The sequence below is a fragment of the Solanum tuberosum genome, unplaced genomic scaffold, assembly GCF_000226075.1.
Source record: "Solanum tuberosum cultivar DM 1-3 516 R44 unplaced genomic scaffold, SolTub_3.0 scf00060, whole genome shotgun sequence".
In the NCBI taxonomy this organism is placed as follows: domain Eukaryota; kingdom Viridiplantae; phylum Streptophyta; class Magnoliopsida; order Solanales; family Solanaceae; genus Solanum; species Solanum tuberosum.
In genome coordinates this window covers 1573877-1596565 of record NW_006238985.1, presented here as the reverse complement: position 1 = coordinate 1596565, position 22689 = coordinate 1573877, and the positions used below count along the sequence as shown (strand labels likewise).

Here is a 22689-nt window from a genome sequence, read left to right as displayed (position 1 = left end):
CTTTTATCAACTCTTATTTCTTAGTTTTTTGAATATATCTAATAGAAGGATGAAAATTGTTCATTTTTAAATATTTGAAGAATATTTTCTGCTAAAAATGATACTTTAAGAATATAATTTAAGTCTGGGATATAGTTTAAGGATGATTTTGACCAATAACTCATCCCAATTACTAACCAAATAAGAGAAACATTGTCCAGTAAAAATAAAATAAAATAAGAGAAACATTCGATTTCTAAGAATTCTCGTTTTGATTTAATTAATTTGTTGCCTTAAAAATATCATAAAGCGGGGATAGCTCAGTTGGGAGAGCGTCAGACTGAAGATCTGAAGGTCACGTGTTCGATCCACGTTCACCGCATTACTTTTTATACATTAATAAATAACTTTTTCTTATTTATTTTTATTAATATCCTTTTCCCAAACTCTTTTCTACAAAATTGTTTTGCTCTCTTCGTTTTTTCCCCTTCTTCTTCCCTACAGACTACCCGATTTTGCATCTGAATTCAGGTATACTCTCCCTTATTTTTACTCGTCTCATCTCTCCCAGTCTAACTAGGGTTTAAATCTTTTCACCCCATCTTGTGTACTTAATCTAACTTAGATCAACTCTCTAAAATCAGAGATCAGTAACAATTCTTTCCTTTTTTTTTTTCTTTTTTTTTATGTGTATATGTTCTTTCTTGCCTTTTAAGGAGTCTTGTAACAAACCAACTAACTTGGGTTAGAGGCATAGTAGGTAGTTGTTGTCATTGTTGGGTTTTTTTTCTTTTGTGTTATTTGTATCCAGGAAAAAATGAGTGTAATCTTCTCTTGCTAGAGAGGTTTTTTTTTCTTCTTTTGGGAAATGCCCCACTTATGGGTTTTCACTGGGTTTGTTGTAGTTCTTTTGGGAAATTGGTATACAGTGCAATACTTTGTATGTTTTTCAGAAAATTGAATTCATTCAGATCAAGAAAATTTTGGTGTTTTGTTTGGTGGCCAAGTGTGGGATAACTTATCCTGCCATTTATACCATAGTGATAATCCTGGATAACTTGTTCCCAACCAAACGACCCCTAATAGTACTATTATTTTTTAATTATTGAATTTTGGTTATGTACCTTTATCACAACCCATTTTATCTAAGTCGTGAGGACATCTATACCCTAATCCAGTAGGCGAACCAATTCATATATTGAAAGACAAGAAATTTAAGCATTTGAAACCATTTGGTAATCATAACATAAGTCTCATAAGTTAACTGTGCAGAAAGAAGTACATAACACCTCCAAGACTAGTTCAAGTTCTTTGAATACTTGTTCGCAATTTCTGTTTTCAGTTCATTCAAGTTCATGCCAAAACTTTCTTAAATGATCTTGTAATGCTCCATTATTACAGAATAGCAGAAAACATACATTTTTTTGTTGCATGGTGTACCTTATTTTATCAAGTGTGGTTCCTCAATATGATTTTGACATTTTGTAACACACTCTGCTTCATATGTCTAAGAAATTATACTACCTCAAAGAAATGGTGCAATTCTGCAACATGTATGTAAAAGGATTCTAGTAATATCACAAGTTCAAAGCATATAGGTTAAAAATTTGACCATGTGCGTTCCTAAGAAGTTGTAGAGGACAAGTATCAAAACTGTTTCGTAAAAACCCTTTCGAAGGACATAGAAATCTATGAACAAAGTCTTTTGTGATAAAACAGTCTAATAAAGCACATATGGATAAAACCCTGTATTCTGGATAGTTATATGTCAAGAGAGGGATACAAAGCAATCATCTCATTTAAAAGTTCCAGATAAGTGACAGGTTAACTTACATGAATATGAAAAGTAGCCAAAATCCTTGAAAATTCTGGTGAAAACAAGTCTATCTTGTGATATACGTGATGAAAGATTCCAACTCTATTCGAGAAGCACCCCCTTTCTCTGTGGAGCGCCTTAAGGCTTCTCCCATTTCTTCTGCTCTTCTCCTAATTACATCACCTTCTTCTGATGCCATCAATTTCCTCACAACGTTCTCAATAGTGGATGCACTTACTAGCTCCTCGCATTTCTCTGACTCCCTCACAATCAGGCCTATTTTCAACATTTCCGTCAGAAACCATTTCTCAGTTGGTCAGAGTGCATAGGCCAAGCAGCTATAGGCACTCCCATAGTAATACTCTCTATACAAGAATTCCATCCACAATGACTCATGAACCGCCTGTGGACGTACGAGCCAAGATTCCTGGTTGTGGTGCCCATTCTCTTACCACTAAGCCTACATCTTTTAATCTCTCCTCAAACCCTTCTGGCAGCTCTACTCTTCTATCTTCCCCAGTAAAGTTATCTCCTCTATTGACATCTCTCAACACCCATATGAACTTCTGTTTGCTTAATTCTAATCCCATTGCGAGCTCCTTGATTTCTCTATCGGAAAATGATGTTGTTGTTCCAAAAGATATATAAAGAACTGAGCTTGGAGGTTGTTTGTTAAGCCACTCCAAACATATATCGTTCCTAGTTGAGATATGATCGAATTTAGTAGGCAGAATAGATCCAACTGCCCATTGTTTCTTGTTCAGATCAAGTTCTGCTTGTGCCAGCAAATCAAGATACTTTCCTTCAATTACTCTGCTTGTATTATAAAGATCGCCTGATCGAATATCTAGATACCGATGCTGAGAAGCTGATAAGTCCCTGACTACATCTATCGTAATTTCTTCAAGGGAGGGTAGCGTTTTAAGCAATTCTTCTTCATGTTGGTCAAACATCCCAAAAAATAACTAAAATTGTAAATTGAATTCATTCAGATCAAGAAAGAGAAGGATTCAATATAAATGGCAGCTATTTACAGCCTTTACATCATCAATAAATCAGGAGGGCTTATCTTCTGCAAGGTGAATTCAAATTCCAACACTTTTCAGCTTAGGCCGTTTTATTTTGTTCTTATTTGTGGTTTTAATGGGTGTGTAAGATTCCTTAGGATTATGGTTCTGCTGGAAAAATGGACACAAATGATAGTTTGAGATTGGCTAGTCTGTGGCATTCTATGCACGCTATCTCTCAGCAGTTGTCCCCAGTTAATGGCTGTGCTGGTATCGAACTCCTTCAAGCTGATACATTTGATCTCCATTGCTTCCAATCTCTTACTGGTAATTCTTACATCTCCACCATTTTGTCTTTATCTGATTATTTTTGAGAAGCATCTTTTTCTTTTTAATGATTTTTATCAGCTTTAGTTTTTGACATCTTTTATCATGTATGTTCTGTTGTAAATTGTAGTTATAAATGTTTTATACCTATAAGCTTGAATGGAACTAAAGCTTACTCAGTAGCAACAAGGTTACAAACTTAAATCTTAAATCTTTGGCCCAAAAGTTATAAGAATTTAGTCCATATGCTGGAAAGGGGGAAAATGTAACCTAAATGGTACTTTAGGCTCAATCAAGTAGCTCAATATGAATAATGATTTCCTGCTGAAGTTGTTCTGTATGCGACTTCGATCTCAGGAAATATGGTGCAGTATCTTTAAGTGGCTCATGCATCTTTTCTCCATTTCAGTTATTTTTATTTTTAATTACCCTCCAATTTAAATCGTGCAACAAAGAAATTTCCAGTTCTCTATTCAGAAAAGCTAGAAATATGGTTTAAGAGACTAGGGGATGAAAATTAATTAGAATCTAAACCTTTCTGTCAGACTGGGTATGGAGGGTTAGATCATCTCGGCACTGATGTGATGTGCACTAACAATCGTAGTGTAATCGATCAGGATCTCATAACAGCTTCTTGAGATTTTATGCACCAGTGTGGCAACTTCAAGACATTTGAGATTAAATGATAGATGAAACTAAACTTGGCAAAAACATTAAAAGGACTTGTTAAAGAGAATCTACACAGTCTCTTGTTGCACAAAACAGCTCCCATGAATATACAGGAAACATCATGTACAAAAGAAACTTCTAAAGGCATGTGGTGATCCCCAAATATTTGGCATAACTTAGTCAGAAAGAATTTGTGTTCTTTTATTTGTTCCAGTGTGCATTTGAATGGTGGCCCTATATGATTGCCTATTCCTATGTATATCAGTGTTTATACTGAATTGTTCTTCAAATCTAAGTACACTCATGGATATTTAAGAATCTAACTTGGGTAATTATTTGTATTTCCTCTGGAGCTTTGTTAAAGGATGCTGACTCCTAGTTTCTATCTTGATACTACTGGTTAAGAGATTTGCTGAATCTGTTAAAGTTCTTTCTACATACACAAGACCAATGGGCATCACAAGTGAAAGGGCAGACAAAATACAGGCTAATAGTAACGATGAAAAAAATATAGGCTAATAGTATTCTTCTTTTTTGATTGGATAGCCCATAAGTTATAGGCTAATAATATTCGTTCTATAATGAAAAATAGTGTTGACTAATTAGGCTCAAAGAAGCTGCTTGATCTGTTTTATAATGAGTTGTGGCTTGCACATGATGCCGATTCAATTTTCATAGCCTTGTTGAAGTTGTTTGCTTCAAGGCTAATAGGCCAAAGAATGATCTGTTGAAGTTGGACAGATCAAGAAAAAGAATGAGACTACATCTTCATGAACTCATTCTTTCCATGTTTCCTAGATAGACCACAAGTCCACAACAAATATCCAAAGAAGACAACATAGCTAATATCTTAACTTGTATAGATGATATTCTCCTTGTATTTTTGTGTTGAAACCATACCTCAGAGAAATAAGTTTTTCCCTTGGATAATACTAAGTTGAAATGAAGTGAAATATTTGCAAACAGGAAAACATATTTGGTAAAGATGGCAGCTGTTTGCTCATTTTTTAAGAAACAATGGAAGCTGTTCACTTGTGTAATAAGTCAACGGAAATGATGGAAGACTAATCAATAATGCATGGGAAGCCACTTGGTAAATATTTGACAGACTAGTCGAATGTTTTAGTGCCTCTGAGTTGAGAGTGCCATGGAACATTTAACTTGATATTCAATCTTACATCTTATTTCTTAATCTTTTTCCCTCAGTCACTGCTGTCAATTCAGGTTACACTCCAACCAGCTAAAAGATTTGATTGATTTACTTAACAGGAACAAAATTCTTTGTGGTCTGTGAGCCTGGAGCTCTGCATATGGAGTCCCTCTTGAAGTATATCTATGAATTATACACTGATTACGTCTTGAAGAACCCTTTCTATGAAATGGAAATGCCAATTCGGTGTGAGCTCTTTGACATAAATTTATCACAGGCAGTTCAGAAAGATCGTGTTGCTTTGTTAGGGAGATGAGCTTCTCAAGTTCATATGCCATAAGTTGTTGACTGATCTATAATTTGGCAAGTTTCGTTGACAGGTTCGGTTATGCATCTGGAATGTGATTTTTCTTTGTTGTTTCGAGATAATGGCTTGTAAGATAAATTTTGAGAACCACCCCAAATAACATTTTTTGTGCACAATCACCAACTTGTCATGGCTCCATATTTCTATGGTAGGCCTAGAGGTGAATTTCATCTTACCTGAATATCCTATTATCTCTATAGTTGGTTCTACTGTTGAAGCTCATTAGCTGGCTGCTGCTGTGGTACAGTAGTTTAAACTCAACAAGGAAAGAAGATTGAAAGACACCATGAGTATGTATAATTTCCATTTTGTGCTGTTCCAACATCTGTTCACAGACTACATAATTATCACTAAGATTCAAACACACTATATAGGTTGCAAATAATACAGAAACTTTCACTTATTGGACCACCAAACTAAACCTGCCAAAAAAAATAAACAAGTGGCAGTATCCCTCCACAACTAATAACATCAAGAGTTGATCATTGCCAGTCATATATATAGCTAAGCAGCTGATGGGCTAGTAATATATAGAGCACTTATATTCGAATCCGAAAAGGCTGCTTCCTTTAATCTGTTTGCTTCAACTGTAGAACCCTGCGCCTTGTGATCCAGTGTGGTGTCATTATAAATGTCCCACCATTTCGTCACTAGCATTTTGATATCCTCTCGATCCATGTGTTCTTCCTTCCCAGTGTATTTCCACGGCTTAGCCCCTGGAGAACAGTAGTGAACCGCTTTCGCCTTGTTCACCTCAATTTTCTCTGGGTGGCGCCATAGCATGGCCAGCAACAGATTGTATGTGTAAGGAATTGGTTTGTACTCGTCTTTAAAGTACATGTTCAGAAAGTCCTACAAAAAGGAAACGGTTGGGACTATGTATAGCTGTTGAATTAGTAGATGCACATGAGAGAGTGATGAAAAAAAAAAAACATATCTTGAACCATCAATTTATAGAAGTTGAACTCTATCATGTTTTCGATGTATTAAGTTTACTATAACCAGATATAACAGGTTGGTTACTCTGTTCTTCAAGTTACCCGATCTTGTTTGTTAACCAGATTTAATCCGTATAGAAACATAACTTCATATACACACAAATTTATATATACCTGCTCAGCAAATTGGGTGGGTGGGGTAACTTTGAGTGTGTTCAAGAGACGAACATAGATGGAGAGATTTGGCTGAAAGACAAACATGCCTGCGTTGAAGTAAACAGACGGCCTTGGCCCCATCTCTTTGGGCCACGGCAGAACCTCAGCACATGGCTCCCCATACATATCGCATATGCAGTCCGCCACCGCATATAAATACTTATCAGGCAGCTCGAAAAGATGGTCTATGTTCTCGAAAACTTGCATGTCACCATCCAAGTACACCATCTTACTGTACTCCACAAACTGCAATTTAATACCAAAAAACGATCAATCATCGATGATAAAAAAAAAAACCACAATCATTGCAATTATAATAATTTACTTTACCTGCCAAATCCGAAGTTTGGAGTAGTTGAGCACGTAATAAGATCGTGCATACTTATCGGACGATTGCAATGAAGGAGCTAGTGGCTCTATCTCCTTCACTATGCAACCGTGCCTCGTCAATATCATCCTGTGTTCCTCAGGCACATCAGGCAAAATTGCCACAACCAAAGGATACATAGATTTAGCTTTTATCAATCCCTTTGCTAAACCAACCACACCTTTCACATAATCACCATTACCTGCTAAGAAAGTCACATAAGCCCTCCCTAATTCTATATCCTTTTGAGTAGTACTTGCCTTTTTTGTTCCACTTTCAAGTTCTGGAGCCATTTTATATATCTTTTTGTGACAATTTTTTTATGATATCTATGAGAATGTTAATTTGTCTAACATATATAGTAGTAGTACATGCATGGAACGCGGTTGCATGGACAGTGGGATACTGTCATAAGGAAATGTTTCACCGACCAATAAACTTGTAACGGATAGCGTTGAGAGAGTAACAAAAAATAGTAATATTGTGATGGTAGACAGACACGTGTCGGAGAGCGGTGCCACATGCTACGCTACGTGTATTTCTTTGTGCGTTGACACATGTTATTAATATATATATATAAATGGTATTACTACAATTTGTTTTTTAACTAATAACTATATTAAGGTTTTGTAGTTATGTGTTGTTCTACTTAGTTCCGATCCCATGTATGTATCCTTTAATTTGTCGTGAGTGGTTGATTTAGATTAGACGGTGCACGCAGCCGATATCGAGTTCGTTGAAGATATATAGAGAAAACAGTCTATACAATGTAGCTGATAGTAAACTCATTATAATTAGAAATAATAATTATTTTATATTATATACTGAAAAAACAAGTGTTTTTTTTTACGATGAGAAAAAGAGAAAGAGCTCATGATACAAATAAGTTGTGTCCAACCTATATAGTATTGATCAGCTGCATGTCGAAAGAAATAACACGTTTGGAATTGATATTCTTTTTGAAAGGATATAACTCATAAAAGTAGCGTATATATTGATAATCGGCTAGGAATTCGGCTTCTTCTCATTTTTCCTTCGATCGGGTGATCATGCATTATATTTTTTTTTAATACTGATAATTCAAATTTAATAAATTAAAATAAGGTTTTAATCATGATAAAAAAATAAAATATTTTATCATCATCTTTTTCTATTGCTTCGTTTTTAGAATCATAATGTAAAAGTAGTAAATAACTCGTTGATTAGATGTTCATAATCTATATCAACCTTTGATAAAATAAATTAAATTGCGAAAAAGCCTTGACAAGCATAACATCATTTTGAATTTAAAATTCAATAACAATAATAGCTCAACGCTTACCGTAATATTGTGAAGGATCTACAATTTTTAAAATTTTCATCAAATAATACGTAGAACATACACACAATGTTAACTATTAAATTAAGACAAAATATAGATAGTTTTATAAATACAATTATGATTTGTTAAAGAAATGTCAAAAACATCACACTGATGTGATGCTTAATGAGATGGAATCGACTCCTAATAAGATTTGAGCAACCCTCCCCTTTGAGCTAACTTTTGAATGAATTAACTTTTAAACCTAATTTAACATGATATTAGAACGAGATTTATCTCACCCAATATCGGACCCCTAAAGTGCAAACTTTTGATAAACTTACAGGATCAAAACTGTTTGTATTGATACATAAGGGATTATTTTGATATATTAACAAACAATAAAGGACCTTTTTTGTCATTTTCGTAATTTTTCTTTTTCCATATTAAACCTTTTAGTTTTTTTATTTAATTGATAGATACAGGAAGAGAGAGAGAGAGAAGAGGGGTGAATTGGTTCCAACTCCATTTCAGAGTAAAGAAAGCAACGTTATGTTGCAATGCATTTTTCTTCTCTCCGATTCTGGGTATCCTTCTTCTTCTTCTTCTTCTTAATTTCCGTCAAATTCATATTCATCGTACTCGAAAAAGGGGTTCTTTGCCTTTTAATTTGTATTTATTGGGATATTGAATGACTTAGTATTTGATTTGAAGTTTGTTACTAAAGATCTGTGTAATTCAATGTCTCTGTAGGGAGGTAATGCTGGAAAAACAGCTTACTGGACACTGGGTTGATAGGGCAATATGTTCCTGGTTTTGGGATCAGTCAATTGCTCAAGGTGATTCCTTCAAGGTAGGGGCATAAGAGTAATTTGTTCCAATGTTATAGTTAAAGTTGCTAAAAACTCACTGTATAGAGAAATCAAGATCCTTGATCTTGAATTTACATATAATTGTTTTTTGGCTTGACCAAGTTTGAAACTTTTGTTCTGTTTATCTTGAAAAAAGTTTTGGCTTGTTGCAGCATTTACCGGTGATTGCTTCACCAACGCATTACCTTTTCCAAGTTAATCGTGAAGGAGTTACCTTCTTGGCTTGCACCCAAGTAGAAATGCCACCTTTAATGGCAATTGAGGTAATACACTTGGTTATTTTATGTTGTTGCTGCTGGATTGATTTCTTCTTAAATAAGATTATGACACAGGATGGGTTTAATGGAATTGCCTTGGAACTATTAAACACCTGACCAGAATATGTTAAGAGAGGTTAGTAGCATGGTGGTTGGATGGCTAAATGGTGATGCCTCTTGTAATTCTTATCAGTTTAAAATTTGAACATGCTAGCATACCGCGACAGTTAAATTGCTTTCAATCTGAACTGAAAGTTTTCTATTTGATTAGTATGTCCAGAGGATATTGAAGGATTTGAGACAAAAACATGGCATTTTTTGCCCTAGGGCTTTGGTTCAGTTAGAAGGATGCAACTTGGATGTGAGTTTGAACCGAGCCACTGAATATGAGCACGGTATGTCGGTCATCAAAAAAATAGGAGCATGGTATGTAAGTGGAAGTAGAATAGTATGGCAGATACTCCCCCAGTTTTGACCTGTGAGCTAACCGGAATTGGACCAGCTAACTCACAGGGGATTTTTGGGTTATCAGAAGAGAAGGACCCTTTAGTGTGCGACTCTCAAGCTAATTTACACTAGTATATTATAGTAATTGGTTATCGAAAGGCAAACAAATTATGGTAGAGCCCCTTCATCCACAATTAATAAATGTATGTTAGACGTGTTTGTCGTAGTAGAGTTCAATACAACCGTTTATTTGCTGTCGCCATAGTAGGTATGCCCATTGTATTTGATAAAATCTGGCATCATAGAGATTCTCGTTTTCTAAGTTTTTCTTTTGATAAGTTATTTCGTCCATTCCTCTGCCATGTTTTGTCGGCTTTGTGGGCTTTTCTTCTTGGTTAAATGGATTAGATCTGTACGAGTCCAGTCATACTATTGGAAGTCCTTGCACCTGGCAGTTATGATTTTTTTTTATTTTTTTTATGGCAAGGGAAACCCGCAGCCGCTACCCTTTGGGTGCGCACAGGGTAAAACCCCCGCTTCTATGCAATAGCTCACAAACCACATAGGAGAGGTAACCCGCACTAGACAAGCCCGATGCGACGAGCTCGACCCAGAAGGCAAACCCCTTGCTTTCGCTGGCAAGGGGAGACCTCCAACATGGAAGTCCCAAGCCCAAACCACTGGGCCACCCCGAAGGGTTGGCAGTTATGATTTTACTGCTAACTGATTCATTGAATTGATATGTCAAAGTTCTAGTTCTAGCTATTGTAGTCATTTGCTGCTAGGTGAACATAGGGAGGCTACTGCACTTTGCTTATAACTTTGAAACTCTGTATCATCTCTGCAAATAAGGGCTTTATTGATAATTTGACCATTTAATTTCTAGTTCTTGTGCAGAGTAGCTGATGTCCTGTCAGAATATCTTGGAGGGTTGAATGAAGATTTGATAAAGGATAATTTTGTGATTGTATATGAGGTATTTGACATCTTCAAGCTCTTTTTTTGGAATTGTTTGTGCAAAATATATTTTGTTAGGACTTGGGATACTTTTCTTACCCAAAAGAAAAAAAGGAATTTTGTTAGGAAGTTTGGAATGATGCTAACCAGGCTAAGTTGAAGCTTTTAAAAACCATCAAACTAAGGAGTTGTTAAACAAGCTGTACTTTCAGTTCCATCACAATGTACGGTCAGATTATATAGAGTGATTTGGTTGAATTTCTCAACTCCCTTTTATTCACATGCTATAGTGCAATCACAAATGTTGTCTGTTAACCTATACTACACGTTTCTGTATTAATTTTTAGTTTTAACCACCCCAAAACTTGTTGCTTTTGGCCGAAATCACCAGTTGACCAACTATCAGTGCAACTGTAGAGCCTGTTACCATGATATTTATTGATGCACAAAAGAGGTAGTTCTACTCTTGTGACTCTAGAAACCCCCCGCCAAATTCTGGCTTGTAAAGATCCTAAAATGCTCGCTCATCTCTTTAGGCTAAATACACTAGGTCACTAACATGCTGAACACTGCAAAAAGTTGGCTTTTCTTTCCTTCCAAATCCCCCTATGAGCTATGATGGCCCTACCTGCGGTGAGATGTTCCATTTACTGAAGCTTGAAATATCTGCTAGTTCCTTAAGACTTCAAAGAATAGCTTAATAAAAAGTTGCCATGGAACGGAACTCTAAACAGCTGTCCGGTTTAGGTTTCTTCTAAGAACTTCAGCCAAAGTAGAGAGAACTAAAACTTCTGTGGACACAGAATGAGGAAGATTTTCCTCCCAAACTGTCTTGTTAAATTTCCTTCGACACACTAATTAGATTCTGGTGGACTTCAAATTGACTATGGCCTTAACATTTGTTTGATGTGCAGCTTTTGGATGAGATGATAGACAATGGTTTCCCTCTTACTACAGAACCTAATATACTAAGGGAAATGATAGCTCCTCCAAATATCATAAGCAAAGTATTGAGTGTTGTCACTGGTAACACTTCCAACATGAGCAACACACTTCCAGGTGCAACAGGATCTTGTGTTCCTTGGAGAAAAACAGACCTGAAGCATTCAAGCAATGAAGTTTATGTTGATTTAGTTGAAGAAATGGATGCAACTATAAATAGGTTTATATCTTACTATCACTTAACCTCCATTACAGCTCCTTATTTCTCAGTATGTGAGAATCTCTCTATTAATATCTTTAAAATCTTATATTTATCATCAAACTTTTTAGTTTGACATGATGTAACCCATTGTATCACAAAAGGTGAAGGGTAAACATAATGATATGCTACTTTGAAGCAATATCGGGTATACCCTAGAGGTTAAAATCTCACATAAAAACATCTAGAGGTTAAGATTTCAAGAACCAAAGTGTGATCTTAAAAGGATAGTGTGAAAGCTGGCACATTAATTTTGAAGGTACACTTTTTTCTTTCTATGTTACCTATGAACTCTTTCCACTATTTCAACTTATATGACATTTTTCTACTGGGGAATATCTCAAAATGTTCCACACTCTTCTATTATTATATTATACCATTTTTGAGGGTTCAAATTCATCTAACCTATCAAATTAACTTTAATGTCATGTTTGTTCTATCAAAGTAAATGTTTAACTAGTTTAGTATTCTATTCTCCATTATGCGTAGAGTTAAAACTATTTCGATATGGAGTCAGCGGGAGCCATAGAGTTATGATCTGCTTCATGGCACATACAAGGCATGCTTTTGTGCACTACTGCAAATGGTTTCTTCAGGGGAATTTGGCAGCATCCTTGAGAATTGAAGTGTATTATAGTATGCATACACGTGTATATGTGTGCTTGTTAATGTATATAAGTGACATTTCTTATACTGTTTCGATGAGCATTTCCTTTCTATCAATCTGTTAGATTATAAAAGTGAGCCCCTAGACCATTATATATATATATATAAAAGAATTCCAAGACTTCCTCTGAATTTTCAAGAAAGTTGCTAGAAACTGAACTTCTTGAAGACTGCCGTGAAGTAAAATGAAGGAAAAGGAAATCCATTTCTTGTATGTTCTGTGATATTTGCAGGACAAATAAGAGTTTCTTAATTGCTTTTCTGAACAAACTTCTCTTCATATGAAACACACAAATATTGCAAACAAATTTAACATGCGGCACATTCTTTTCTCTTTTATGGGCAATGAAACTGCACCTAAGGCGGATACTGGAATCTGCCCAGAAGTCCTGACTTTTTCCATGCCACATTCTTCTCTTTGCTGTGACCAAATTGATTTTATTTTCTTCTTCACTGATGATTACGATATTGCCGAATAATGGATTGCTTTTCTACATTGGGGGTTCTAAGTTTGAATACACTTGACCATTGGAGCATCTTTTTCTTAATTGTTATATGCTTGAACTAGGGTTTACAGGAATAGCCAATTACCTAAAGGCTTCTCATTCTAATTGTTTTATGCTTTTCAGAGATGGGGTTCTGGTGAAATGTGAGATCTGTGGTGAAGTTCAAGTGAATTCTCATCTTTCCGGACTTCCTGATCTTACCCTTTCATTTGCAAATACTTCCATCTTGAATGATGTGAGATTCCATCCTTGTGTTCGGCTACGACCATGGGAATCAAACCAAATTCTGTCTTTTGTTCCTCCTGATGGACAATTCAAGCTCATGAGCTACAGGTTTGTGGTGTTAACTATTGCAGTTGCCTTTACTCATGATCAAAATTTGATGGTTTTGACTTTATGTAAAAAGTACTCTAGTCTTTTGTTTACATTACATCATAGCGTTATCTTCTCTTTATTCCCTCTGATACTGGAACCCATAAAATTAACCCCTTCCTTGCTTGGTAAGGAGGGTGAAACCCAGCAAAAAGTTACCTTTTTGAGGAAATGAAAATATTTATCAATATTGAAACTCCGACTAAATTTCATGCTGCTAACTTGCTCCTTCCAATAACAAAAGTTGAACTGTCAATAAATGCATAACGAAACCTGAACTATTTATAAATGCACTGTATTTTCAGAAGGAAAGGCATGTCTTTTTCCGATAACCACTATTTAATGAGATATATTCACAAGTAGTGGCAGTTGGTCCATTGTTGATGGGGTTATGTACGGATTTTGAAACTACAATGTGCATCCACCAAACATGAAAAACAGGAAATGGCAAATTGTAAACCAAGCACGTGCGTTCACTGTAGGAGTGCATTAGAGAATTCGCTTCTTTGCTGCGTTCATCTTGTCTAAACTTTTTTTCTCCCTCTCTAAAGTCTAAACTATGCCATGCAGAATAAAGAAGTTGAAGAGCACCCCTATATATGTAAAGCCACAAATTACTTCAGACTCAGGGACATGTCGTATTAGCTTGTTAGTTGGGATACGCAATGATCCTGGGAAGACAATTGATGATATAAATGTTCAATTTCAACTACCCCCTCGTGTTTTATCTGCAGATCTTACATCAAATTATGGAACAGTAAACATCCTTTCCAACAAGGTACGTAGTACTTCCTCTTATCTACAGAGTTGCTTCCTTTGTGCCTTCTCTTAATGCGTGTCTGGCAGTGAATCAGAAGTCAATGAATGAAGATACTTTCTACTCTAGTCAGTTCTATCCCTACCGTAAAATGACAGAAACTTCTAAATGGATGTCAAACTATTTTTTAAGTAAAATCTTTTTCAGTGTGGTTCCAATTTGGAATTATGTGATAGAGGAGGCTTTAATCTGCAAACTTTTCTTGACATGTTGATTTATTAGTGCAGACATGCAGTTGGTCCATTGGTCGGATGCCGAAAGACAAAACTCCTTCAATGACTGGAACATTAGTGTTGGAAACAGGAGTTGAGCGGCTTCATGTATTCCCTACATTTCTTGTGGGATTCAAAATTATGGGTGTTGCACTCTCAGGTTTGAAGATAGAAAAACTTGATTTCAAGAATCTACCTACACGACCTTATAAAGGATTTCGAGCTCTAACCAGGTCTGGGCAATATGAAGTCAGGTCATAATTCAGTTTTTGGAAATTGAACTTTTTAGCTATGATTATAAATGGATTTAAGTACTAATTATCATCATACAAAAACTCATCCATCTTTTACACATTTTTGTCATTGTTGCAAATTATGAGTGGACATGAATTGAATTGCTGTAAGGGCCATACCATATCCTTTGTGGATAACAACTCTATAATTAAATTAGTGGGTCAGCACTTGTCTATTTTTCTTGAATTTGTTTATTCCCTACGTACGTTGCTTTTGTTCTACAAGTCATTTCTAGGAAGGGACCATATTTCCCACACGTTTGACTGTATTTCTCTATGAAATGAAAAAAAAATGGATCGAAAATTACTTATTTACACGTCACCACCTATTCTTATCTCAAATGACGAATCTCCAAATATACTGGTACAAATTGTGACAAGTTATACAATTTTGCAATTTGGCTTCTAAAATTGACAGTTTGTGCAAAGTGGAAAATTCCATGGGCAGGTCATTACGTTTTATCTTTGCTTTTCTTTTCGGAGCTGACAAATGCATATAACTATACAAGTATAAAACAAGAAAATAAACTTTATTATTTGGTTTGGTTTCGTGTCGTGTCGTGAACATTTTCTTTTATAGTATTTCTTCTTTAAATTGAGCACTTTTACTTTACTTTTCGAAGATGAAATAACGGGTTTTTTTTTAAATGTCGAGTTGGTTAATTTGTTAACTGTAAATTGTAAGGTATAAAATTTCCAAATGTATTAACAAATTATGAGCAATTAATTGTAGAAGCATGTGTCTTTACTAACGGATTAACTAATCCAAATTCAATCATGCAAGACTTATTAAAGGGAACGCTCCCTGCTAATTAAGTAGTCCGTCATGTATCTTTATTAATTAAGTGAAGAAAAAAAAAAGAAAGAAATGAAATTTGGAAAAAAATATATTTATTTTTAAATTAAAAATGATATTTGAAAATTGAATTTGTGCTTGTATATGAATACAAAATGGAATTGATTTTAAATTTGTGAGTGATTTAGAGTAATCAACTACTTTGAAGTATTTTGAATTTCAAAAATTGAACATATGCAATATAATTTTATAAGGATTATAATGTGCATAGATTTTATTTCTACCTTGTAAATTGTAAAGACGAAAAGATTATTTGCGACAGACTTTTAGCTTTAGTGAAGTATCTCAAAGTTTGAAAAAAAATCAAAATGAAAGCGGTAACAATTAATAATGAAATGTAAGGCTATTTAAAGCATACATAACATACATAAAAAGAACAATAACAACAACCAACTAGTGTGATAAATAAAACATAAATAGATGTTAACAACAATCAACGAAAAAGAAACTACGAGAATAGTACCTATAAATACTATTTGTAAGAGAGTAGTTACCAATATGATCACCCCTATCATATCCCGCAGGAAAATGAGAGAACATATAATTATCAATTTCTACTCCAATTCACGATCTCTAAATCTTTTTATTTAAGGTTATATCCAACTCAAGATGCACCTCGTCCTCTCTATTCATCTCCCCCGACACTTTTTCAGCCTACTTCTATGAACACCCATCATTGCCAACTTCTCACACCTTTTCACTGAGACATCTATGCTTCCCATCTTTATATGCCCCAAAATATCTCAACTTCACTATCCTCATCTTGTCAGATCACTCCACTTTATCCCAAGTATCTTCATTCCTAGTTTGACATTTCTAAAAAAAAATTGAAAATTGTCCTACTGCCTTTCTTTTCCAAAACTAGCAATAGTGACAAGAAACTTTTTCATCCTTTTTTTTGGTTTTATTTGTTTCCTTTTTCTAAAATCGTATTTCTAGTGGTCGAAATAGAAAAAAAGAAAAATGAATTTCTTCCATCACAAGGCTGGCGGCTATAAATAACCTTGTACATCTGAAATAGCCATTCCCACTTTCCAAAGATCTTCAAACTTTCCACGAATCATATTTTTTTTCTTCCCCAAAATTGAATCTTATCCCAAGATTTTCTCTTTCCCTCTATATGTTTGCTGATTCAAATATTGTTCATCACAAACAATCCATTATTACATCATCAACAAACTTTTTAACTACGTTCTTGCAAACCTTTTATTTGCCAAATTTTAGATAATTTTCAGTATGAAATCAATCAATTTGATAACTATGACGCCTTGTTGTCGAATTTTAATCCCATGTAGGAGCAATTCTTTTCTGGGTCTTCCATTCAAGAAGACCCATAATATGTCGAATTTCAGGCAAAAATGTGATTTTCATAGCTACCCATCTCGTATTTTGGGCAATGGAAGGATTATCAATCGGACCCAGAAGCTGTTTTGTGTTGTGCGAAATTCATCTTGTGGTCAATCTAGGGTTTTTTCAAGAAATTGTAATGGTATTAACCCGATTGGGGCCTCAAAGAGAGGTTTCCATGTTATTGCTAGTGTTGCATCTGACTTTAGGAATCATTCAACTTCGGTTGAGAAAACCCGTGTTAATAATGACAAGAATTTTGAAAGGATTTATGTTCAAGGAGGTTTGAATGCGAAGAAGCCATTGGGGTTGGAAAATGCTGATTTAGATGAACATGCTGCAACTGGTCAACATGAGAAAGTTGAGAGCGTGAAAGAGGGTGAGGAGTCACAGACGGTGAAGGAAGCATGGAGGTTGTTGGAGAATGCTGTTGTTACATATTGTGGGAGCCCTATAGGGACTCTTGCTGCTAATGATCCTAATGATAAATTGCCATTGAATTATGATCAAGTATTTATTAGGGATTTTATTCCATCCGCCCTCGCTTTTTTACTCAAGGGGGAGAAAGAGATTGTTAGAAACTTCCTACTTCACACTCTCCAATTGCAGGTAGTCTTTTGCTTTGAAAAATTACTTGCTTGTGGTATTAAATGTTCTGCTTCTACCAATTGGATATGCTGTTGTGGTAGCTTTAGATTCACATAATTATTAGTATTGTTTATCTCGCCTTTGCCCACTTTCGACAGTAAAACACAGAAAAGGTCTCACATGTACCAGTAGGACTTAGAATTGATAATGCTTTCTGTTTTTTGGAGAGAGGGGTCGGGGACCTGGCTGAAATTTTTGGTTTTTCCTAAATACTCGAGGTAAGTGTGAGATCAGGACTGTATATGATTTGCTTCTCTGAGATTCTTCTTTGAATCCTTATTTGGTGGAGACTGGAGAATCGATCTTTTAAAAAGGAGTTTCATGATTATCTTGTAAATTCAACCATATATCCTTCATCTGGTAGCACTAATAGCATCAGCTATTATAGTATTGTTGTTATGTGATCGCATAATTAGCTACATATATTTCATTGTTTAGATCTTCCATTGATGCATCTTCAGATTTAGTCAAAAACCAATGATTGGGATAAAAACTTTTTTTGTTGTTGGTTGGACACATGTTTTTCCTTCTCATTTTTTCTGTGTTTGAGTAGATATTGGTTTGGGTTATTGATTTACGGTAAATGAATTGACTACTGTTGGTTTCTGTAATTTAGAGTTGGGAGAAAACTGTGGACTGTTACAGTCCAGGGCAAGGATTGATGCCTGCAAGTTTTAAAGTCAGAACAGTGCCTCTCGATGATAACAAATACGAAGAAGTTCTAGACCCAGATTTTGGGGAGTCAGCTATTGGCCGTGTAGCACCTGTTGACTCAGGTGTGTGTTTACTTTTCATTCCCTTCATTTTATATTAAGTCCCATAATGTCTGGTCATTCACAGGAGAATCCAAACTTATTGTTTATTAACTAATGATTGAACATTTGGGAACTATTAGTTACTTGATCAGTTAAGAAAAAGTTGTCTTAGAAAGAGGAGAACTTTTCTCAGGTTATCACTTATTGTATAAATTACATTAGAACTTTTCCTTGAGAGCAATATACTGTTACATTTGTACACCTTTATAAAAATGGTAAGTGGATGCCAATGTGGACTGGACCAAACTAGAAAATTGGTTGTTGAATGTAAGAAGAGAGTATTAATACTTACCTTTTTAAAAAAATGTAAGAAGCGAGTATCTAGGTTAATTGATTCTAGTCTCCATAAGTGTTTATCACTAGTGAAGAGGTAGTTCGCAGTTATAGTTTATTATTTATTTCTTTTTAGGATGTCCTCTAGAAAAATAAATAACTCAATAATATCAGAAGAAGGTAAGGAAAGAAAATTGGTCAAGAAAAGAATCATCACAAAAGTTTGTTACTTTAGCTCCACCCGTTAAATAAATATTGAAAGATCTGAAATTGTGACTTTTTCAGGTTTGTGGTGGATTATCTTGTTGAGAGCTTATGGGAAGATCACCGGTGACTATGGATTACAAGAAAGAGTGGATGTACAGACTGGCATAAAGCTGATAATAAACCTGTGTTTATCTGATGGGTTTGATATGTTTCCTTCTTTGCTAGTCACTGATGGTTCCTGCATGATAGATAGGCGGATGGGTATTCATGGACATCCACTTGAGATTCAAGTAAGTTGATACTGCCAATTATCCTTTGAATGTTCAAGTGGCGTAACCGGTTCCTCTTTTTGAGTTTAATATATTTTTCAAGTTCATCTTGTGAGTCTTTCCTTGACCTGGTATGCTGACATTGGTGTATACTTATTTGATAGAAGCCCCTTTTGCTAGGATATTACAGTGAACCAGAATTTGGCAATAGCTGAACTGTATGAACTTTGGAACTTGATCTTTCCTTAACTTCACACTGTAGGAGAGGGTGGCATAAGCTTAATATTTTTATTCTATGTTGACAAATGTTGGATAGCTAGTCGGAAGGATCCTTCCACCTCCAGTACTGAGGTTAGGTGTTTAGAGGAGTGGCTTACCAAATAAAAAGCAATAGTGTTAATAATTTATTCAATATTTCTGTGTTGCACATATTCAGGGAGTGATCTGAAGTGCTATCATTGTTTTCCTTCTATGATTCTCCCTTTGATCTTTTCTGAGATTGTTTGATGTTGCAGGCATTATTTTACTCAGCACTTAGGTGCTCCCGTGAGCTGCTTTCTTTGGATGAAGGATCCAAGAATTTGGTGAATGCCATAAACAACAGACTTAGTGCATTGTCATTTCACATTAGAGAATATTATTGGGTCGATATGAAAAAGATCAATGAAATATATCGATATAAGACAGAGGAGTATTCCACTGAAGCCACTAACAAATTCAACATCTACCCTGAACAAATCCCTCATTGGTTGATGGACTGGATTCCTGAGGAAGGTGGTTATCTTATTGGCAATTTACAACCTGCCCACATGGACTTTAGATTCTTCACACTTGGAAATCTGTGGTCCATTGTGTCATCTTTGAGTACCCCAAAACAGAATGAGGCTATCCTGAATCTGATTGAAGCAAAGTGGTACGATCTTGTGGGTCTTATGCCCCTTAAGATATGTTACCCAGCTCTGGAGTCTGAAGATTGGCGTATAATCACTGGTAGCGACCCCAAGAACACGTGAGCTCTCTCTCTCTATACATACATATATTTATATAAATGTGTGTGTAGGGTCTTGCTAACCTACTGAGGGTAGCAGATTAGCATTGTACCCCCTTTTAATTCAACTACCCTCAATAGTCATTTAAGAACACAACAATTATCAGGGCCTTTTGGTCTTTCGATAAAAAAACTAAACGTGCTTATTCTTCCCCATCCATCTACCGTCTCCTTCTGTGTTAATCTTCTCTCTCTCATCCATGAGTCTTCCAAATTTTACAAGATAGCAATGCAACTTCAAGACAACAGAGGAACTCCTTTTTCTTTCATACTGAACTTGTGAGTAATCTCTCTATTTGGGTAACTTCCTGAAAAGAGAATATGAGAAATGATTTTCTTTTTAAAGAAAGGATAAAGTGAAGCTAAAGAAATTTTTTGTGAGAAGATGTGTTCTTAGCATATTTTTGTGAGTAGTAAAATGTTCTTGTTAATTGTACATTTATGGTTAAGCCCTTTTTTTTCCTGTTTCTCCAACTTGATTTGAAGATTCTGAAAGTGATCAAGACTGGTTAAGTGGCTGACTACATTCTTGAGTCTTAAACATCACAGAACATATGATTCATAAATACGCCCATCCTCTTCAGTTTCTCCAATTTATTCTTCACAATGAACTTTTTGTGTATTATAAATGGGTATCCTTTCTCTTCCCTAATCAACTTCTAATCTTGAATATTTCTCTTTATTCATGGTATTTGAGAGATCAGACCTTGAGAAATACAACAATATACTCAACGTAATCCCACAAGTGGAGTTTGGAGAAGTTAGGATGTACGCAAACCTTAATTGAGGAAGGGGTCTGCAGAAGGCGGGAGATGGGTAATTGTGACTTTAAGTGAAAAGACAAAATAAAGTCCCAGCTTTTTAATAGGGTAATAAGGATTGGCAGGGTTAGTTTTGGTATATTAGAAGTGGGTACAATGCTATCCTACTACATGATTGCGAAACCCATTTACATAATGTGTTATCTTTGGGCATTTAAGGAGTCAAAGTTACTAATCTTTCCAAATTGAATGTTGCAGACCTTGGTCATATCATAATGGGGGTTCTTGGCCAACTCTTCTCTGGCAGGTAAGGTTGCATTCTCTTCTCGTGTTGATTGATGATTTTCTCTTAATGATATCTCTTTCTTCCCTCAATCAGAATTTGAAATGATTTTATTTTCCTAACTCATGTAATGATTTTATGTTCATTCCACTGAATTCATTTGATTGATGTCCCTTACATACCGTAACTACAATGCAATAATTTCATCTCTCTGCCTGTATTTTTATTGTCTTTGGAGTGCTAGGAGGCTGAGTAGTTACCTGATAAGCTTATAAATGTTTTATCTTTTTATGACAATTGCAATTGTCCTGGATAAATAGGTAATTGAAAAGTGATCGTAGTTTTGTCCTAGTAAATTTCAACCACAGAAATTTATGGAAAACTAAATTCTCCATAACCTGTACCCATTCGGCAGACTGAAGAAGCAACTTAAACTTATTGAATGAAAAAAAAGAACCAGATTAGACGTTCTCTTTTGCTCTTGATTTATTTAAGATGATATAGCTGCTGAATTTTAAAGGATGACTGAAATCTATAATGAATATTTATAAATGGATTTGGAAATGTGCCACAAGGCCGTACACATTGACTTTCTCCTATTACTGTCTGTTTCGTAGTTTTCTTCAGTTAGTTGGTTTCTGAATTATTGTTTATGATGATAAAGTAATGTTAGCTAAAGCTACTGTAACAAACATCGCTAGCTTGCTCCTACCTTTGCTATTTTTTGATGTTGCCCTTTCTATCCGTTCAGTTCACGCTGGCATGCATCAAGATGAATAGGCTTGACCTGGCTAAAAAAGCAGTCGATTCAGCTGAGAAAAGGCTACGAGTGGATCAGTGGCCTGAATATTATGATACCAGGTATGGTAAATTTACAGGAAAGCAAGCCCGGCTGTACCAAACATGGACAATAGCTGGTTTTCTGACATCCAAAATGCTGTTGGAAAATCCAGAGACGGCTTCCTTGCTATTCTGGGAAGAAGACTATGATCTTCTTGAGATTTGTGTCTGTGCTCTTAAGAAATCTGGAAGGAAAAAGTGCTCACGTGGCGCGGCCAAGTCTCAAATCCTTGTATGAGTTATAACCATCATTCTTTCGGAGTTTTAACTCATTTTACATGTACAGGAAATAGGTAGGATAAGTGTTTTTGTCTGGAGGGTTTTTTCAACCTCAAGACATAAAGAAAAGAAGACGTAGTTTTTCACACAGCATTATGGAATTACCATTGTTTTTATACGCCAATCAATTGTAATAGTACATCAACTTAGGAAATGAAGCCAAGTTCATTTAAGGCAGGAATTAGTCTGTATATAAATTATACTACGATGATTGGCATGTTGTATTTGTTTCTTATACTTTGTGTAAGATGCATTGGAGTGAGTTTTTATGTTTCTTTATGATTGATATTTTGCCATTTTTCCTTAAGCTCTTTATATGCTGGAACC

At 35.3% G+C, this 22689-nt stretch overlaps 4 protein-coding genes, 1 non-coding gene and 1 pseudogene across 6 annotated transcripts; 4 read left to right on the top strand and 2 right to left on the bottom strand.

Annotated features, from left to right (window-relative positions):
- The first annotated feature begins 288 nt into the window (after positions 1 to 288).
- Positions 289 to 361, top strand: TRNAF-GAA (transfer RNA phenylalanine (anticodon GAA)). Its single transcript has one exon. It is a non-coding gene; the product is annotated as a tRNA-Phe (tRNA).
- A 45-nt stretch (positions 362 to 406) lies between these two features.
- LOC102589638 (trafficking protein particle complex subunit 4) lies at positions 407 to 5512 on the top strand. Of its 2 annotated transcripts, none has more exons than XM_015307564.1 (4): positions 407 to 510; positions 2788 to 2874; positions 2961 to 3129; positions 5068 to 5512. In XM_015307564.1, exons 2-4 carry the CDS (start codon positions 2815 to 2817, stop codon positions 5262 to 5264), a joined length of 426 nt encoding a protein of 141 aa, XP_015163050.1. In that variant the 5' UTR covers positions 407 to 510; positions 2788 to 2814; the 3' UTR covers positions 5265 to 5512. The 2 variants fall into 2 exon arrangements, with proteins under 2 accessions (XP_015163050.1, XP_006344793.1); XM_006344731.2 differs by having other exon boundaries at positions 433 to 503; positions 2782 to 2874.
- LOC107060120 (zeatin O-xylosyltransferase-like) lies at positions 761 to 2775 on the bottom strand (annotated as a pseudogene).
- Positions 5513 to 5746: 234 nt separating the features above from the next.
- Positions 5747 to 7160, bottom strand: LOC102589307 (galactinol synthase 1). Its single transcript, NM_001318597.1, is given in 3 exon segments — positions 5747 to 6167; positions 6428 to 6715; positions 6800 to 7160. Coding segments are annotated over 3 exon segments (966 nt in total). The 5' UTR covers positions 7130 to 7160; the 3' UTR covers positions 5747 to 5819.
- A 1466-nt stretch (positions 7161 to 8626) lies between these two features.
- LOC102588988 (AP-3 complex subunit mu) lies at positions 8627 to 14923 on the top strand. The gene is made up of 8 exons (XM_006344729.2): positions 8627 to 8723; positions 8890 to 8989; positions 9161 to 9271; positions 10599 to 10688; positions 11584 to 11831; positions 13166 to 13375; positions 13985 to 14192; positions 14459 to 14923. The coding sequence occupies exons 1-8, from the start codon at positions 8689 to 8691 to the stop codon at positions 14702 to 14704; spliced, it is 1248 nt and encodes a 415-aa protein (XP_006344791.1). The 5' UTR covers positions 8627 to 8688; the 3' UTR covers positions 14705 to 14923.
- A 1645-nt stretch (positions 14924 to 16568) lies between these two features.
- LOC102588661 (alkaline/neutral invertase A, mitochondrial-like) lies at positions 16569 to 22650 on the top strand. The gene is made up of 6 exons (XM_006344728.2): positions 16569 to 17548; positions 18204 to 18363; positions 18961 to 19172; positions 19667 to 20160; positions 21219 to 21267; positions 21995 to 22650. Exons 1-6 carry the CDS (start codon positions 16829 to 16831, stop codon positions 22319 to 22321), a joined length of 1962 nt encoding a protein of 653 aa, XP_006344790.1. The 5' UTR covers positions 16569 to 16828; the 3' UTR covers positions 22322 to 22650.
- Positions 22651 to 22689: the final 39 nt, after the last annotated feature.

What these genes read in the sequence shown, in the direction of transcription:
- LOC102589638 (XM_015307564.1), top strand. Translation starts at nt 2,815, where the DNA reads ATGGCAGCTATTTACAGCCTTTACATCATCAATAAATCAGGAGGGCTT. An exon ending in GAGGGCTTATCTTCTGCAAG is followed by an intron (nt 2,875 to 2,960) that starts GTGAATTCAAAT and finishes AAGATTCCTTAG; the next exon opens with GATTATGGTTCTGCTGGAAA. An exon ending in TTGCTTCCAATCTCTTACTG is followed by an intron (nt 3,130 to 5,067) that starts GTAATTCTTACA and finishes TTTACTTAACAG; the next exon opens with GAACAAAATTCTTTGTGGTC.
- LOC102588988 (XM_006344729.2), top strand. Translation starts at nt 8,689, where the DNA reads ATGTTGCAATGCATTTTTCTTCTCTCCGATTCTGG. An exon ending in TTCAAGCTCATGAGCTACAG is followed by an intron (nt 13,376 to 13,984) that starts GTTTGTGGTGTT and finishes TATGCCATGCAG; the next exon opens with AATAAAGAAGTTGAAGAGCA. An exon ending in TAAACATCCTTTCCAACAAG is followed by an intron (nt 14,193 to 14,458) that starts GTACGTAGTACT and finishes TTATTAGTGCAG; the next exon opens with ACATGCAGTTGGTCCATTGG.
- LOC102588661 (XM_006344728.2), top strand. Translation starts at nt 16,829, where the DNA reads ATGAAATCAATCAATTTGATAACTATGACGCCTTGTTGTCGAATTTTA. An exon ending in GGTAGCGACCCCAAGAACAC is followed by an intron (nt 20,161 to 21,218) that starts GTGAGCTCTCTC and finishes TGAATGTTGCAG; the next exon opens with ACCTTGGTCATATCATAATG. An exon ending in GGCCAACTCTTCTCTGGCAG is followed by an intron (nt 21,268 to 21,994) that starts GTAAGGTTGCAT and finishes CTATCCGTTCAG; the next exon opens with TTCACGCTGGCATGCATCAA.